Below are 19,219 nucleotides of genomic sequence, written 5' to 3' on the forward strand. Positions count from 1 at the left end.
TTGAAATGCACTGACATGTAAAACATTGTTAGAATAGATACAATTAAACATCCAATTTATATTACAGTTACATTAATTACGGTCACATATAGTCATACATTAACTACTACACAAATAGTCACAATTGGATCATGCAAACAGGTTATAAACAAGTTGAGGACATGTAAATGCAAACAAAAGCAAACAACAACCGTGAGGTAGGTCACCCCCTCAAAGGAGGTCTATCACGCAGAGATGGGTGCAGGAGACATAAAATTGCGAGTCTTTGAGAGACAGTAACAGACAATAAGAGACTAGATATTATGTTGGTGTGTAGTCCACTACTGGGGAGATATGGAAAAGAGGGGCTGGGATTTAACAATAGAAAAAAAAGAGATGAGATGGTGAGATACTTATTGTAGAGACTTCCAGCTGCAGGTGATCTCTAGAGTAGAGGAAGGATACCAGCAAATACGCTAACTGTCGGTAAATTGATACATGAAAAGACAGAACAGAGAAGGAGGGGAACGATCTCAGGTCTGAAGGCACTAAGGAGTGTTACAACAGACTTTCGAAGGAACGAGCAGAATGCCTGGCAGTACTTTTAATTTCCTTTTAGTCATACAACTAACCAGGTATCATTATCATTGATGTTGAAATAGTAATATAATAGCACGATTTGCAGTGTATGACAATGCATCCAGGAAGACATGAACAATAGACAGATATCTGATAGGGTACCTGTGAATCAAAAGGTGTGTGTGTACACGCGCGTTTGGTTTGGGGGGGGGGGGGGGGGGGGGGGATAATCTGAATCATGAGGCATTATTGTTTTTTTTTTTTTTTTTTGCTTGTAAGGATGCTTTTGCTTTATATTTCTGAATTGTTCCGGTAACCCTGAATACTTAGATAAAAAAGTCTGGTTTTCAGATTGGATCTGTGAACCAGGTGCAGAGCCTTATGCAGAATATTATGCAAACAGTCATATCCAATGTTTTTCAAACTGGATGCAGTAACAAAATGTCACGCCAGTTGAACCATTCATAGACTGCAAATACCTAAAAACTACATATGTAAGTGAAATCAGTTGATCTTCGGTCGGGAGGGTCTTGTATTTTAATTATTATTGCGTGTTGCTTGTTATATGAGAAAGTCTTGCAGCAGTATTGGTATGGCAGTGTGCTGCCCAATTCATCTAACTTTGCAGAAGGTATACCTGTTATGTAAATAACTTGTAGGTTACATGGTTGTAATATCAGGGGCAGACACAAGATGGCACTGTAAAAACATTTAAATGGTTTAAAATAAATAGCTTGTCAGTTCACATTTAAAATGATTCGGTAGGGATTGGAAAGATGAGGTGTGAAAGCAAGCGCACAGATGTCAGATACAACGTTAACAATTTTCATCGCATTTTACAGTTTGAATTTATTTGTCGTCTTTGATAATAATAATAATATAGGCTACTAATCGTGGTGATCTTCATTGCCACAACAGAATTGTGTGATGGTTTTTGTTACGTAGGTTACTTTCGTAGCTCTGGATAGGAAGTGCCCTCAACAACTGCACAAAATGTAAAAAACCGCAAGCACGACTCACTCCTTCTCCCCATCATTTGACAGCTTCATGAATGTCTCGGCTTCTTGTACTTAAGTAAGAAAGTGACAGTACAGGCCAATGCTTCGCGCACCACCAGGCGGCGGTCTTAAAAACTATCTGGATATTTTTCAATTAAAAATGGAGCGACGTCTGCCAGAAAGAACTGAATATTGTGCGCTCGGGATTAAGCCATAGAAACATTATTTCGGCCGCGACAATTTTTGTGTTGATATGACAATCACGTGGTACCATGTCTGCTGAAGCTGCCCACTGTGTATCACATGATTTCTGTCTTGTGACTTGCTTGACAGCAGGAACGCATTTACGATTCAAGTTTACGACGGACTTGTGCGTCTCCGTCGAATGGGGTTTTACTAAAAGATGAACGAAGGGGAAGCGGTATGGGGGAAAGTAGCTGAACATGTTGGAATTGTAGATTGGACTGTAGTCTTGCTTGGTTACGAGTTAGTCGTCTCGATTTCACTGAGTGAAGAGACTAGAGCAAGAGGTTGATCGTGGCTAGTAGATTAGCATCAGAGCTAGCTGGCTAGCTAGATTGCTAAGGCAGCTGGCTCCGAGCTCGAAGCGAAAGTAAATCATTGGAGGGCGGTGATAAGTTGTTGGGTGCTTGTTCTTTTCATGACTGGTCACTTCACCATCGCTTTCTAACAGCTAATTGTTGTTGGGGTACACGAAACAAACATATAAAAGTTGTGTGACATTTTTAAAAGGCCAAAAACTCAGAAAAACTGCTAGCTGGTATAATCGGAGAATCTACACGCTGGACATGGATAGCAAGCCTCTGCTACAAGACAAACCCCCTGCCTACAGTGCAGTGCCGGGGGCGTACGAGTACGGGCAACAGCACAATTACGGAGCTATTCCCCCGCCACCCCACTTCCAACAACCGCCCCCGCCGTATCAGTATCCTGATGGACCAGGCAAGTGATATTTAACCAGGGATAGGTCATAGCTGGTGTATTACTTCCAGTACTTCACGTTAATAGTAGACACCAAGCTAGCACATTGCAAAACTTGGGCTATTTGTCACTTTTATGAACGCAAAGAAATGTATAGGACAGTGTGGAGAAAGAGGGCAAGTTACCTGTATTTAAATATTGAAGAATTGTTAAAATTCACATACTTTTCTCTGAAATTATGCCTCTGATCTAGATTATACTTGGAATCCCACTGCTTCATCTTACTGATATAGTTTATTCATTTTATTTTTAAAACGTAGTTCTTTGCATATTAGTTGTACTCTCATTTAACACGTGTCATGTTCGAGACGTGTTGGAATCATGTTTATTCTAGATTCTGTTTACTACTTCATTGTAATGGCCTTTCATTTTAAATCAACATTGATATGGCCGTCTAAGTGGCAATATCAACAACATAATCGTCATAAGTAGCTAATGATAGATAAAAAGAAAACAATGGGCAGTTATTTTGTTACATTGGTGAACAACGTAATCGTCATAAATAGCTAATGATAGGTAAAACGAAGACAATCGGCAGCTAGTTTGTTACATTGTTACAATTAGTGAATTGGTGAATATAGATTTCCATGTTGTATTAGAGAAATATTTATTTTAGTTGCTCTTGATGTGAGAAGGAATGTCAATAGAACGTTACCTTAGCGAGCAAGGTGCTTTAAAAAATATTGAAATGTTTTAAACCTTACGTATTGAGTAGTGACGTCACATAGGCTTGTCCTTGACATTTATGCCACATTACATTTCAATGAGATCACGTCCTCATAAACGCATAAAATTGTCATCACTTCCCATTATGACATGATCATTTGGAATCTGATATCTGGAGTCACGGGTCAGTTTCACTTGCGTACCACATCTATGAAATATTTGCAAGATTAACACCTTGCTTAAAATAAACTTGTTTAAATATATTCACAACTGTTTTATAGAAATTGAATAAAAACACATTTACAAGGCCTGGAATAAAAAAAAATATATATTGTATAGTATTTCCAGAATATATACATTAATATGAATCAGTGTGTATGAGCTAACTTGGCAGTATGTAGCATATACAGTATATGCTGCTGTGATCACTGTGTTTGCATGCTCCACATTAGTTATATACAATACCATATTGCCGTGCTTACAAAATACTTCCGAGATCATGATTTCCTGATTCCTGGTGTGATCTATTTGAATTTATTGTTTTTATTGTTTATTTTTGTTAATTTGTTTTTATATTTTTGTATTTTTATATTATGACTTTGAGGTTCTCGTCAATTGTGCTTTGGTTTCTGTGTAACATTTTTGTTTTTAATATAAGTTAGTGTTAAGTATAAAATGACTGCCAGTTTACTACAGATGACTGAAGGAATTAAAATATGTGTAACATCAGAATGAATTCATTCAACGTATTATATCTAACAGGTAAAGCTGTTCAAAACAACTGTGTCTAAAAACAGATCAAGGGCTGTGACTATAGGACAAGGCCATCTGAACCACTGATGGTCACCAGTCAGTCTGGGTATTCTCTGTCAATCTCTGGGCCCTAATTGCCTGAGGCAGTTATGGCCAAAATGGTGCCTGAACCAATAATTTGGTTAGATATTTTTGGTTCATTTTGAAAGCTTAACAGAATTCAGTTTACCGTAGGAGGCATAGAGGTGGATAAAGAGTTAATATGCAGCTGCCAGTCACACTCCATTATGTTGTATTCCTTGAACTTCAAAAAGTTAAACCTCCCTCATCTACAGTTAGCTACTTGTGGTTTCATCCAGCATGTTACATGTACAGCACCTAATGCAAAATGGTTTGTTTAAAAAAATGTGTACAGTTTCCACAATCTTGATTGTAACTGTTAATTGTTAGATGTCTCTGTGGTCATTAGTATACAGTTAGTATCGTTAGTATACAGTGCTGGCCAAAAGTATTGGCACCCCTGCAATTCTGTCAGATAATGCTCAATTTCTCCCAGAAAATGATTGCAATTACAAATGTTTTGGTAGTAATATCTTCATTTATTTTGCTTGCAATAAAAAAACACAAAAGAGAAAGAAAAAAAAGTCAAATCAAGTATCAATTTACACAAAACTCCAAAAATGGGCCGGACAAAAGTATTGGCACCCTTTGAAAAATCATGTGATGCTTCTCTAATTTGTGTAATTAACAGCACCTGTTACTTACCTGTGACACATAACAGGTGGTGGCAATCACTAAATCACACTTGCAGCCAGTTAAAATGGATTAAAGTTGACTCAACCTCTGTCCTGTGTCCTTGTGTGTACCACATTGAGTATGGAGAAAAGAAAGAAGACCAAAGAACTGTCTGAGGACTTGAGAAGCAAAATTGTGAGGAAGCATGGGCAATCTCAAGGCTACAAGTCCATCTCCAAAGACCTGAGTGTTCCTGTGTCTACCGTGCGCAGTGTCATCAATAGGTTTAAAGCCCATGGCACTGTGGCTAACCTCCCTAGATGTGGACGGAAAAGAAAAATTGACGAGAGATTTCAACGAAAGATTGTGCGGATGGTGGATAAAGAACCTCGACTAACATCCAGACAAGTTCAAGCTGTCCTGCAGTCCGAGGGTACAACAGTGTCAACCCGTACTATCCGTCGGTGTCTGAATGAAAAGGGACTCTATGGTAGGATACCCAGGAAGACTCCACTTCTGACCCAGAGACATAAAAAAGCCAGGCTGGAGTTTGCTAAAACTTACCTGAGAAAGCCAAAAACATTTTGGAAGAATGTTCTCTGGTCAGATGAGACAAAAGTAGAGCTTTTTGGGAAAAGGCATCAACATAGAGTTTACAGGAAAAAAAACGAGGCCTTCAAAGAAAAGAACACGGTCCCCACAGTCAAACATGGCGGAGGTTCCCTGATGTTTTGGGGTTGCTTTGCTGCCTCTGGCACTGGACTGCTTGACCGTGTGCATGGCATTATGAAGTCTGAAGACTACCAACAAATTTTGCAGCGTAATGTAGGGCCCAGTGTGAGAAAGCTGGGTCTCCCTCAGAGGTCATGGGTCTTCCAGCAGGACAATGACCCAAAGCACACTTCAAAAAGCACTAGAAAATGGTTTGAGGGAAAGCACTGGAGACTTCTAAAGTGGCCAGCAATGAGTCCAGACCTGAATCCCATAGAGCACTTGTGGAGAGATCTGAAAATGGCAGTTTGGAGAAGGCACCCTTCAAATCTCAGGGAGCTGGAGCAGTTTGCCAAAGAAGAATGGTCTAAAATTCCAGCAGAGCATTGTAAGAAACTCATTGATGGATACCGGAAGCGGTTGTTCGCAGTTATTTTGTCCAAAGGTTGTGCTACCAAGTATTAGGTTGAGGGTGCCAATACTTTTGTCCGGTCCATTTTTGGAGTTTTGTGTAAAATGATAATTGATTTAATTTTTTTTTCATTGTCTTTTGTGTTTTTTCATTGCAAGCAAAATAAATGAAGATATTACTACCAAAACATTTGTAATTGCAATCATTTTCTGGGAGAAATTGAGCATTATCTGACAGAATTGCAGGGGTGCCAATACTTTTGGCCAGCACTGTACATATCAGTATACAGTTATAGCTGATTGGTTTCAATAACTGTGAAGCTGTTTAACCTTATATAAATGAGGGTTCAGTGAAGTGTGTTCATTGATATATGCAAGGGCAAAGAGTAAGGTTTGAAGTGTTTCATCTAAAATTTTGCTCTCTCACCCCATCTTCTAGGATTCTCACAGACCTCCCAGTTGCCACCTGTTGCCCAGCAGCCAAACTATGCAGGCACATACACCATCATCCAGCCCTCTGTGGTGGTGGTTGGAGGCTGTCCAGCTTGCAGGTTAGAACGGCCTATTCACGCCAGTACTCTTGACACACTGCAATATGGGACTCTAAGGCCCACAGTCTGCAGCTCTTTGTGGGTGAATATTTGGCTGGTTAGTTGCTTTGGAGTGTAACAGGATGTGTTTTCTCATTACTTGGGTTGTGATGAGATTGTTTATCCAACAGCACAGCTCATCTGTGCAGTTGGGAATCTAGGGATGGTGCAATGACAAACTTAAAACAAGACAAGAAAAACTGAAACCCAGAAATGCACACACATGTTTACACTTGTTGCTAAAGGTTCTAACCATTCATGGAACCTCCTCAACCTACATGGTAAGAAGCACTCATTAATGTCTCAATAGCAGCTGTTCGAAGGAAAAAACAAAACATCATTGTGTTATCGAAGTGAAGCTGATATTTGCATATAAGCAGTTTTAGTATTTACACAACACTGGGGCTACGGGGGTTACAGCAATTATGGGATCTTAGCCCTGCTTTTAACAGTCATTTAAAGAAATTGCTATACTTGCAAGCCTTATGCTGAAAAAATCTGTAATGCAAACAACCACACTTCAGCCATGCAGGCCTTCGCTTGGGATGACCAACTACCTTGCCTGAGGTGGTAGTTGTTGTTATTATTATTAATTTAGTGTAATACAGCACCAGCAAGATAAAGTAGGTACTGTCAGTATATCGCCTGCCCTGTTTATTGTACTTACCGTCAGTATATTGCCAGCCCTGTTTATTGTACAGTACTGTTGTGTGGCAGTACTAAATATTGATGAGTACACTGAGGTGAGTAGACTGGAGCAGAAGGATTGTGTGAGGTGACGGGAACATGAAGGGGGGGTGACCCTTGATGCGTCTGTCCTCCTTTCCCCCAGAGTCGGGGTGCTGGAAGATGACTTCACCTGCCTGGGGATCCTGTGTGCCATTGTCTTCTTCCCCATAGGAATCCTCTTCTGCCTTGCGCTACGCCAGAGGAGATGTCCCAACTGCGGCGCCACCTTTGGCTAGAGGGACCAAACTGTAACTCACCGGAGACCTGATTTTCCATACATTTGCTATTCAGATGTTGGATTTTTTTTTCCCCTGCATCAGTGCATTGACGATGCTGTGCACATCCTACCTAAGTAGTGACCATGAAGGTACAATGGAATGAAATGGAAAAGGAGCTATTTTTTGGAAAATCTTCATTTTTGTTCACATCCACAAACATTTTCTTCTGACCTTTGCATTCATTGATTAGTCAGTCGTTGGTGCATTGGAAATAAAGGTTAAATAGAGAACCTAGTCTGGAGTGGTGTGAATCAGCTGCAAGTGAACTTCTATTTCAGTGCTATTCTTTTCCATTAAATTCCATTATACCAGTTTTTGCCGTTGGGTTTTGACCGCTTGTCACAATCTTAAAACATACACCTCTTCCTTGCTGTGCTTGGGATCAGAAATATTGTGTTTTGCTTGAACAAGAGGGATAATATTCATTGACTTATAATTTTCATATTATCCTCAGTCAGCTTGAGCACAGTCACAACAGGGAATGCAAACAAAATGATTTTCACCACCGAAAAGACCAAGCCTCATCCCACTTGCACTGCTTTTCCTGTCCCATTACACTGAAAGTCCTCCAGTCATAACGGAAAGGCTGTGCTGAATGGATCAATTTAAGGAAGTGCTAATCTAGTTCCCAAAGTTGAGCGTTGTTATTGAGGAGTTGCCTGATGTCCCTAACATGCTGTATAGTATTTTTTTTTCCTTGTAAATCAGATCTGCTCTTGGGGGCATTTCTTGCAGTTGGGGCCATGTTTTAACCACACTTTACCCTGGTGATGCTATTAGTATTAAAATGATTGAAGGACTGCGACACCTCATTCATTGCTAAAGTCATTGTGATGCTGTAAAGTGCTTCTGCAAGCTCCGGAAGCCTGTACTTATTTTGATTAAGGGAAGTATGTTGGTATGACGACATGCATTTCAGTTTGGCAACCTGTGACCTCACTCAAAAGAATTGATTTTCTTCTTTATGAAAGACAATCAAGTCTGTCTGTGTTTCATACATGTATTGGTGAGTTGCTTATAAACTGAGTCATTAATCTATTTCTAAATGTAATTATTTAAACTTGTTTAACTGGTATTTGCTGTGCTTTGAAGCGTACAATACCATAATTATGATTGAAGAACACATTTTTTATATAAAAAGACAACTGTAAATAAAATTTGAGTGCAAGCAGTTGGTTTGGTTGGTTAATTAATCAGACTTGCGACACAAAGCAAGCTAGTATACAGGGCAAACAGTGAAGTTGGGGACTTGTATTAACATATCTAATGCATGTTCATTTATTATTGTTCTGTTACTAATGCCATGAATGGTACATATGTGACATGACATAACAGGTTAAAATGGTTGAATCAATTTTATTCCAGAATAATATAGATGATAATTACAGGATGCACATCAAAAATCAGTATTATGGACATTGAGGTTTCCAATGTTAAGCTCCAGCATATTTCCAACAAATAATTTTTGACACCTCAAATGAATTAGAGGGGAACGAAGTCTGTGTGCACCAAAAAATCTTTGAAGAATGTTTTGAAGAACAGCTTATTAAGAAAATCACTGCTGAAAGTGAGGCATTGATGCTTAATATGTATTTGGTAGAAACAAAGCTTTTGGTTGCTTTCTTACAGCAACTTCCCAAGGCAAAATTAGGGATAGAAGCTAAGTTTCAAAACAACCATGCTCAGTGAAAAAAACAAAAAACATGTTTCTATATGAAGTTTAAAAAATGTACAAGTATAGCTAGCATGTATGAACTATGAAAACAACTGTTTTCAAGATAATGTCTATAATTTACTATACAGTAATTTGATAAAATGATGCAATATGATAGGAGAAAATAGTAACATAGTTAAGGCAACCATTTCCTGCACATTTTAAGGTGACATTTGGTTAAAAACCATTAAATGATGTATTCCTCCTCAGACAAATGTAATTTATAAGAGTAAATTTGTTAATAATAGAGAAGAATGCACATCAGTATCTGAAAAGGGATTGAGACTTAATGGAGTAAAATCATACTCAGTTTCTTCAAATCATATGCATATGTATGATGCCATAAGTTACCATCAAATGCAATACATATGTGGCATATTCTATGTAGAAATTATATTTTAGGTAAAACCTATAAATTCCTACATTGGAGATATATGTGCTACTGTATGCTTACTGATGAGGCATTACTATGGACTACAGCAGTATTGATATTTTTCATTCAAAGGCCCAAGACACATCTGTACCCATACCATACTAACAATATTGTATATATAAAGCTGATCACATATCCCATACAGAATACTTCATCTAGCATCCAATAGCAAATTAAAATCTTAAACTGGAATTTTTAACAAGCAATCAAAATCTTCCATCTATTACACATAACAATACAGATATTTTTTCTCTCAAAAAGGCAAAAAAAGGTTTACAGTCAACACTTTGTACACATTTGTCCATAGAGAATGAGGCAATGCTTGTGTACATTTATTCACAATAAAATCTTCTTAAAATATATCTGAATTTGTTTAAAACATATATAAATAAATTGTCTCTATCTCAATGTGAGCGTATGCAGCAATAAGTTTAAGACATTATTACTGAAATAAACATGGCATCTGTAGCAGAGATTCTCCAATACAGCTCCCTGCATTGTCAATCTAACCTGCATCTCACCCCTGCATATTTCCGTTTTCCACTACATATTATAGAAATGAGGACATTAGCTTCACCCTGCAGATCTGATGGGCACGAGGGGCTTGAGGAGATACTGGTTGGACTAAGACCCTGGAGCGGAGGCCAGCAGCCCAAAATCAATCCCCAATGCTGGACCGCAAGACAGGATGCCCGACTGTTAGATGATCGGGGCTGATCTGTCGTTTGTGACCGTGGGCCGCAGCTTGACAGTTGCGAAGGGATTCCCTCCCCTGTGAAGACAAATTTGCTGATTATTGTAGGCCTGGTCAAGATGGTGAACTATGTCGATATTTCTGCGAGACAGAAGGCTTGATTTTTTTTTTTGTTCATGATGCTACTCACCCCAGGAAAGGAGGCTTTGAGATTCCATTTGGTTGAGTCACCTGTTAAAGACAGAATGGAACATCAAACCATGCACAGCCGATATCCACATATAATCCCACCACCTGCCTTCTCAGATCACCAAGGTCTCTAGTCAAGGTGGTCTGATCAGGATGTCAAGACAACACAGATGATACCGTCCTAATTAAAAGTGTCAGACCTTGAAATACCAGTTCATGCCATGTGGGTGTCACTTAAAATATATACACCTACATATACGGTTATTATTTACAGTAAATTCACTGCCTGCAAACAGGTAACACTAGAGGGCGCTCTGTGACGGTAAGCAGAGGGGTGGCAGCAGCAGGAGTGGCGAGTATAAACTTCAGGAAGCTGTCAGTCGGTGCCTGGCAGCCACAACAGCCTGAAAAGCAAAGTCACCTCTCCAGAGTCACATGACCACCTTTCCACTCTGCCGTGCGCCCGACACCTTCCCTAGCAGCACAATATTTCTTTCAAAACCCTTAGGCAGCAAGTACAGTAAAAGGACATTTAATCAGTGGAAAAGTCCTGCCCCAGAGGCCGGCGGCTTCATTCTCAAATCAGCTGACATAGAGAAGGACTAATTGCTGTTGTAGATACACAGAAACTCAGCGAACCCCCTCGCACCACACTCCCAGCCCTAAGCCCTAGCACTAAAACAAAACCAGGCAGGGAACATTTTTGAAATGCCTTCTTTTACTCCAAGATGTCAGAAATATAAACAGCATCCCTGCAATCTCTCCTCCCTTCCTGGCAAATAAGGCAACTGGAAAAATCCTATTGTCTGTATAAATGATGATTCTAGAATACCCTGGTTAATATGAAACACAAGTTCAAATGTAACAAATTAAGTGTATAATGTCTACACTTTAAGAATGTGACAAGACATGCCTGAAAATCAGTCAGATAATTCCTCACCTCTGGTCACCAATCATGAACTGCACTGGTGAGATCTGTGAGATTATTTTTTAGTGCAAGTCTGTCTGCCTGCCTCAGCCTATTGACAGTATGCACAACGGTTCTGCAGCAGGCATGTTGCACATTGGGTTGGCCGGACACCCAACTTCATTCACCGGCTGCATTTTCATGAACAACAATGCAGCCACGTGACACACTGCCACAGGCACAATACTCTCTCACCCACACACTCCCTGACTTTTCACTTTTCAGGCTAGCCCTCTGCCATCTCCCTTATCTGTAATCACCATAAGAACTCATTTTTTTCCTGGCATTTGTGACCCAGCTTGTTATATGACCTAGGCCAGTGTATCCTGAACTGCGTGCCTGTGAACAAAGGAACACAAAAGCGGCTGTTCCTCGAATGACCCCTATTTACCCTGGCTCTAGGCGCGGAGCTGAGGTGAGGGCGCTGGTATCAGGTTCACTCCGCGTGTGAAATTCTATCGGAAGAGGGAGCCTGACCCCGGATGTGCGCCGGTGACTCCATCTCTTTTGTTGCAGCTGAATGGGAGGCAGGCCTTTGGCCAGGATGAACAGGAGGACCCCAGCCTCATGAATATTTCACTCAGCTCCAGAAGGAGGCCCAGCCAGGTGGAGAGGGTTCTCCTTGCATGGCTCTCCATTCACCGACTTCTGAGCAGTCGCCACAAATCAAAGCCTCAGTCAGACATGTAGACCCTCTTGCTGCCAATACATCACTTTTGATTGTGAAGTATGACCACAAGAAAATAAGCAGTCTGCTGTCTTTATTTCCTTTAGTTGTTCTAGGCTAACTGTGTACTGTCCTTGAGACTGTGCCATAGCTGTAGCTAATTAAGCTAAAAGGAATGCATGCAATGGATCATATATCAAATCAAAGAGAACTTGGCTCTACCGCAATAGACTGGAAACGTTCTGCCCTGTTAGGACTGCATTTAAAGCACCTGACTGCTGAGGAGATTACAAAATATGAAAATTATACTGAAAATGTGCATGCATGAATTACAGGGTTTAGTGGTTTTAGTTTGGGGGGGAGGGGGGAGGGGGGGGATTCCCCATCTGGTCTTTCTCTCTTTTGGGCTGGAACTTGATTATCATAAATTCCCTTCCCCATTACTGTTAATGTTTGGTGAAATTCAAATTGAGGAAGCAGAACCCTGAAGTGTTTCTTGAACATCGTAGAGAGGGTGACTTTGAAATTAAAAACCAGATGATGGATGGTTACAGAGTCCAGCAGCTTGCTAGCAGGGACCAAGCTTCAGATGGCTTCAAAAGGTAAGGCAGCTAAATGTAGCTCCATGAACATGGCTATAATGAACAAGACAGAGCTTTTGAGAAGAAGAAAAGAATCCTGAAAAGAAGAGTTCCCAGTTCAGCATTAACAACAGAACCATCCCGCTGAGCTGTTCTTAGCAACTACAGAACAATGTATGGTAGTTGCTAACCTCACTTATCGGCTATGTGGAAGGCCGGCAGCATTCAAATGGGCTTATACACACCTCGTCAGAGCCAAGCACTGAACAGAACTAAATACGCACAGATCACTGCTAATTGATAACTGGTATATAGGTTATCTTTTTTATTCTGTGACCACCGTTTTTGACTGGTGATGATTAATGATAAAATCATCTGCAAAGGAGCAATGAAGATACTCCAGTTTATTTTTGCTGTTTACACTAGATATGTGTTTCCGCACCAATTATGGTTATGAATAACAATTAATATTATGACAATGACATATTTCTGGTTTACAGTCTCTCGGAGAAATGGACTTTTCAATATATCACACAATATTGTACTGCTCATCCACCCATGTTGAAAAGAATGTGCATAGAATATGCATATCAACACATGAGCAACATTGATAGCAGCTATCCACATCGGTCCTCTTTCAGATGCGTCTTACCCTTTCCAGTTCCCCATGAGGCATATTATGTGCACTTGATCTTAACAGACACTTGTTAGAAGGACATACACTTATGTTTCCTTTGCTCTCAGACAGAATGATTATACTCCCCATTATGTATTTATGTTTTTTTTGGGTTCAGGGAGGACAACCACTACACACAGCAGCCCAACACTGGGGACTCTCGGCAGCTCCCGTACTGACCGTGTTCTCTGGTGAGGGTGTGGATGGCTTGCTGGGGGAGCTCTGGTTGGGCGAGTCACAGTAGTCCGGTGGTGGCAGGACCACGGCTGCCTGCTCCTGCTCTGCCAGGTTGGCCACACTCACGCTGCGAACCGGAGTGCCCACACTGCAGAAGAACACACACACAGTGTACAGATACGCATAGAGTTCTCTCTATAACATGTCAAATTATAACCACTTGTGACAGCTAGTTTGAGTAAAGTGTAAGATGGCTATGGAAGATAGTATTAATATAACGTAAAACTCAGCGGGCCCACTGAAAAGAATAAATGAATACTGAATAAGTATCTTTAACTGTGGTAATAATAATGTTAATAATGGTCACAATGGTAAATCTTAGGAGAATATTTTGCTCTAAAGTGTATTTCATGGACTGGCCTTCATGAAGGTCCTGGTAAATAAAAGGTTAATTCAGTAGGTGGGGCAACACAACTATACCTTTGAGCAAAATGCGTAAATGTAAGCTTTATTGCTTCTTTAAGTATCTGTACAAATACATAACGCGTAGGCATTTAAGTTGCCTTCGAAAATACTATTATTCTGTAAATGGCTTTGTAACATGAGGTCGTCAGGAGATGCATGGCCCAGTTTAAATCAATTATACTGAATCGTGATTCTGGTTAAAACCTGAAAATGCAACACAAAATCGACGTATGTCATGCATGTGGTTCATTAATGAGCTTTGGACACTCAGACTTGCTGGTTTGATCTGGGGTCACCTTACCTGTTTTTGATCACAGGCTCTGTGTAAGGACGGCAATAGGATGATGGAAACCAACCCCTCCTGTGAACAGAATAAACAAACAGTGTTAAGCTGTGTATTGCGTTTAGACTGCACTCAAAAAGGAATGTTCAAACCCCTTTCTTCAACCATATTTGAATGTGGTACACGATTGAAACCCTTTTACTTTGCAAAATGAATTTCGAACCGAGCATTTGTTTCATATTGATGTACGCAGCAAGCGTGGATAAAGCAGGTAATAAATAAGGAGATTTGGAATGAAAGCTAGTGTTTTTCTATACCCAGCTCTCCCCTTTAGAATTAGAGCAATCAAGGCACCCAACTTGTGCAACTTTAATTAAAACTGCCAACCCCCAGCCAAGCAGGGGAGCCAAGTAATTAAATTCACAGCACTGACAGAACACATTTCCATGCATTAAGCATAACAAATTAACGTTCCTTTCTGTGCAAATACCACCTTATCCTATTACTCACATTGTGTATTGATAACTATTTTCAGCTTTTCAGCTGCCACTTTATGTATATTTAAACATATCTCATTAAAACATCTCGTTAAAATATAAATGTTTTCAGAAAATGGCGAGCAAATACATTCCATCTTCAAACATTGACATGATAATACTTTTAAGGAGTTTTCCTTGATTATAGTTTAAAGAACCTACAGACTGTAATCAAATAGAGATTTAAAACTAAATATATCATGTCTAAATTGAGCAGGTGGTAAGAAACTCAATAAAGACCAAGGAACTACTACTGTGCAGCATATGGAAGAGAGGCCACAGTCCAGGCTACCACCCTCCAGGTAAGACTGAACTGCTGCCATTAAAATTCCACTAAGGGCCATGTTTCTTCCACATTCTCAAGATATAGTGGAGTGAGATAAAAAGCACACAGCAAACATTTTAAGGCAATCCAAGTCAAATGTGTGCAACAGAAGGTAATCCAGGTTTGAGTTGTGGCTTTGATGAAATGCAAACTGTTCTTAATCAATGCAAAGGAACAACAACAAAAAGAAAAACACAACACATGTATTCAAGCTTTTTTTGATTTCAAATAATTATATCCTATTGTCAGCGCTAAGGTCAACGCTCAGTCTGAGGTGAAACCACCTGCAGCACTGTACTGGCCACAGCAGCTTAATAATGAGAGCTAAAGACTTAATGGAACAGAGATCAGCCAGCAGAGCTTTGCTGAGGGTGGATTTGATGAATTAAAATGACAGGATTATAGGCCAATACGTAGTGTTAGGATGGGAGGTAACGTCACCATCAGAAAGACTGAAGAACCTGAGCAATGAATACTGCAGCACACACACAGCCACCCATCTCTCTTTCCAGCACAGACACAGCTACCTTGCTGTACAGTACAAAAGGGCCAGACACAGAAAGAGCAGTCCGGACGAAATGGCTGAAGCTGCTTACTTTGAAGGATGAGGAATGGAATCATATCAGCTGATCTGGTTTGAAATGACTGAGACAGACAGAATGGAATGTGATTTTCTCCTCCCTATCGACCACATAAATCCATTTAGTTTTCTGTCCTTGCTGGCTTGTGGGATGCCAGTTTTTTTACCTGGCTTTCTTTAGCAGTGCTGTATAAATCTGTCTCTTAGTTGGGGTCCAACATTCATTTGAAACAGTGTGCCCACATAATTGCCTTAACAGCTTTGTAATAATGATATTTTTGATGGTGGTTTTTTCTCCTGTAATGGCATTGCCTTAGCGGACCGCTAACTCTTCGTTTCTACATTTTAAAAATAATGACCATTACGTTTCACCATCTCTGCAAAAATGAAAGCATGACAGTCAAATCAATCTATTGTGACAACAAAAATAAAGGTAATATGTACGAAGGGGTAGAGTTGGAACTGCAAGGTAACAGTCAAGCCAAGTGTATAATGTGGACTTTAGCAAGAGTGGAATGCATTTAAGAGTGCTGTTCTCAATGTTATGCGTGTTGATTCACATCTGGGGAACATTCTACTGTAAACATTAACATTTATGTCTGATAAATAATAGGTTGCTAAACTGAACACTTCAGGCTTCATCTCTGACCTTATGTCCCGTAAGATTTTTAGTTTAAAAAAAGTTTTAGGCGACCATCCTATGGTACAAACATTGTTTACTTAAGTTGTTCTTATATTATAAGAATATCATACCCCCACGCACACTGCTAAATGGATTCAAGAGTGTTTTCATGAACACCAGAATGAAGTCAAACACCTTCCACAGCCATATCTAAACTACGGAGTAGATTTCCATTTCTATCACATCTCAAAAAACTGGAGCTTTTCCTTCTGGAAGAATAGCCCAATATCCCCCAGTTTAAAACTTGTACAACAGCATTCCCAGAAGGGCTGGAGCAGTTCTGAAGGCAAGGGTTGACCCAACTTCTTATTAGTTAATACATATTCATATATTGTTTGGTGCTTCCATTATTTTGTCTACCCCCTGTACTTTTCAATAACTTAAGTAACGTAAAAGATGTTTCAACATTCACAAAATATGTTTGTTTATAAATTTATCAAGGCATATTTACATATAAATCAAATTATAAATTGTAATTAGAATTTAGAAATTAGAATTTAGAACATCTCCAGGTCCAATACAAGCAAAGGCAAAATACAAACAATGACCCAAAATCCTGGTGTGTATTATTTTGTAGCCTGGAAATACAATATTCATAATTTAAACCTGAAAAACAAGAACAATTTTTGTCTGTGTAATTATATTGCTGATACCAGATAATAGGCCACAGAACACAAAGGCAATGAAATAACTGACACCTGTGCCATGAGGTGGCAGACACTGCCTTGTGCTTCACGGGTTGTGGTTATGTTTACTGCCTGTATCTCACTTGTAAATATTTCTCTACTTGCGCAGATGTGACAGCACTTAGTAGACACGTCATGCTTGGCATTTCAGACTTCAGACAGGTGCAGTGAATCTTCACCTGCATATTAGAAAACAAAACTGACCACACGCACAGACACAAAAACAAGTATTTCCACCTCAGCCATTTAAAAAATGCTCATGTCAGCTGTGCATGCAGATCTAGCTCTTAAAATGATTTACAGGGGATTCCTTTCTCTTACAAACAGCCGAGGGCTGGTTGCTGACTGACTGCAATCTCACACCTACACGAGAGAGGGAAAGCATATGCCAGTCATTGTGAGGCCATTATCTGTCACACAGGCCCGTGCGCTGTCATTTCAGTGACCTCAGAATTGACGCTCCGGGGTCTCGCTAGTTCTCTGAAACAATACCAATGGCACCAACAGTACATCAGCCTCCAAGCAGTACAACAAACTTCCAAGCAGTAAATGCTCTGACAACAGATGTTACTCATGTGATGTGATCTTTCCTGCTGCGAGAGAAGTTCAGGGTGACAGATGTGACATGGGAGGGCGCCCTCTCTGTGACTTACTGTCTTGACTTCTCCATTTCCCCGTATAGCCAGCCGTCCTTCTCCTCAGGGATAAGCAGAATGATGATGTCGCCCTCATCAAAGCTGAGGAGGGTGTCGTTGTTCCCGGCCGTGTGAGGGAAGATGGTTCGAACCTTCGGCCTTTTGATCATGTTGAGGCCCGTGGACACAGACACAGACCTGGGTAAGCTGCTCTCCTCATTGCTGCTGTGATCTGACATAAAAACATTGCAGAAGTTACTCCTAGAGGTCCACAGTGATACAGTAAAATCTAACCTAGCTTAAAAGAACCTGGTCAATGTTCATTTAAGTTTCAGTGACTGGATTCATAGAAGAGTGTACTGTAATTAAACCCAAATGTGACATGAAACCAGGTTCAATTACGACTGAAAGCGAATTTAAATAAAACAACTATGCAGCCAGGTGTAGATTTCATTAAGCTAAATTAACACATTCCTCTGCGTGTTTTCTATTATGTCAGCAGCAATATCACATGTTTACATTAACTACTATAGAATGCTGAATTTCTTCAGTTGACAATGACAACAAGATGCCAATCTTATAGCAGAACACACTACTGCACCATAACAGCAAGTGTGTAACACTTTGGATCTATAGCACAAAAACTTCATGGTGCTGGAACACTCTGAGGAGTCAGATTAGCTGCTGGAAAATACCTGAGATCCGGTCAGCTGTACTGGGAGCCCTGGGTGTGTCCTGGGTGAACATGTTTGCCAGAGGGCTGGTTTGCGCCTTTAGGGGTGGGGCCGGAGGTGGAATCATTGTGTCTAGGTTGTTCTGAACACAGTACAGGAAACAAGAACAAGTAAAGATGTTAAACTGCAACTGGATCAACATGTACATTTGACAAATGCTAAGAAAATAATCATGAAATGTTTGATATTCCTGATGAACCCAGGCTGATGTAAGCCCACTGTGTGTGGTTCATGCCGTCTACCTGTCACATGTTGCTAAGCTTCAAACTGTCACTGCCTGCACTCAAGACAAGTGCCTCTACTGACAGAGCCACTCAAATGCTCCACGTCTCTTATTTTTGACATTTACAAAGCTCTCCCCTTCAGTCTGTGACAGGCGATGAACACTGACTGCTGGACTCACCCTGTTGTAGCGCTCCATGAGGGGCGAGGGCTGGGGCGTCATGGATACTGGGGTTCGGAGCCCCTCGATCATGGACATCACACTGTCCGGTACCTTGGTGGCATCACTGCACTTGTCCTGCCAGCTGGGCAGCTTCACAGACAGCATCTCTTTTGCCTGTGTGGAAGATGAAGACAGCAACATTATAGACTGAGCCTTGGAAAACTGAACTGCAGATACATTCACCAGATAATGAGTCAAAAGATTTTCAGAGAGTATTGAGTATCCCTAGTTCAATATAACACCAGACAATTGCTATGGATTTTTTTAACTATTAATAAATATCATATTTACTTATCTACGGAATGATTATTGAGTCCTC

At 40.3% G+C, this 19,219-nt stretch overlaps 2 protein-coding genes across 2 annotated transcripts in view; one reads left to right on the forward strand and one right to left on the reverse strand.

Annotated features, from left to right (window-relative positions):
- The first annotated feature begins 1,915 nt into the window (after positions 1–1,915).
- LOC118787162 (brain protein I3-like) lies at positions 1,916–8,360 on the forward strand. Its single transcript, XM_036542627.1, has 3 exons — positions 1,916–2,519; positions 6,274–6,385; positions 7,257–8,360. Exons 1-3 carry the CDS (start codon positions 2,366–2,368, stop codon positions 7,387–7,389), a joined length of 399 nt encoding a protein of 132 aa, XP_036398520.1. The 5' UTR covers positions 1,916–2,365; the 3' UTR covers positions 7,390–8,360.
- Positions 8,361–9,981: 1,621 nt separating this feature from the next.
- Positions 9,982–19,219, reverse strand: part of baiap2l1a (BAR/IMD domain containing adaptor protein 2 like 1a) — a 32,283-nt gene continuing 23,045 nt past the window's right edge. The window contains exons 8-14 of the mRNA XM_036532394.1: positions 18,859–19,014; positions 18,417–18,537; positions 17,740–17,953; positions 14,296–14,355; positions 13,533–13,677; positions 10,463–10,503; positions 9,982–10,350 (exon numbers count right to left, since the gene is read on the reverse strand). Coding sequence (XP_036388287.1) covers positions 10,278–10,350; positions 10,463–10,503; positions 13,533–13,677; positions 14,296–14,355; positions 17,740–17,953; positions 18,417–18,537; positions 18,859–19,014 — 810 coding nt within the window. The 3' untranslated portion in view covers positions 9,982–10,277. The remainder of the gene's footprint in view (positions 10,351–10,462; positions 10,504–13,532; positions 13,678–14,295; positions 14,356–17,739; positions 17,954–18,416; positions 18,538–18,858; positions 19,015–19,219) is intronic.

This window comes from Megalops cyprinoides, chromosome 1 (genome assembly GCF_013368585.1).
Source record: "Megalops cyprinoides isolate fMegCyp1 chromosome 1, fMegCyp1.pri, whole genome shotgun sequence".
Classification (NCBI taxonomy): domain Eukaryota; kingdom Metazoa; phylum Chordata; class Actinopteri; order Elopiformes; family Megalopidae; genus Megalops; species Megalops cyprinoides.

Bases quoted from the DNA above. Each gene is read 5' to 3' on its own strand.
- LOC118787162 (XM_036542627.1), top strand. From the start codon at position 2,366: ATGGATAGCAAGCCTCTGCTACAAGACAAACCCCCTGCCTACAGTGCA. The intron at 2,520-6,273 runs GCAAGTGATATT...CCCATCTTCTAG, and splicing joins TCAGTATCCTGATGGACCAG to GATTCTCACAGACCTCCCAG. The intron at 6,386-7,256 runs GTTAGAACGGCC...CCTTTCCCCCAG, and splicing joins GGAGGCTGTCCAGCTTGCAG to AGTCGGGGTGCTGGAAGATG.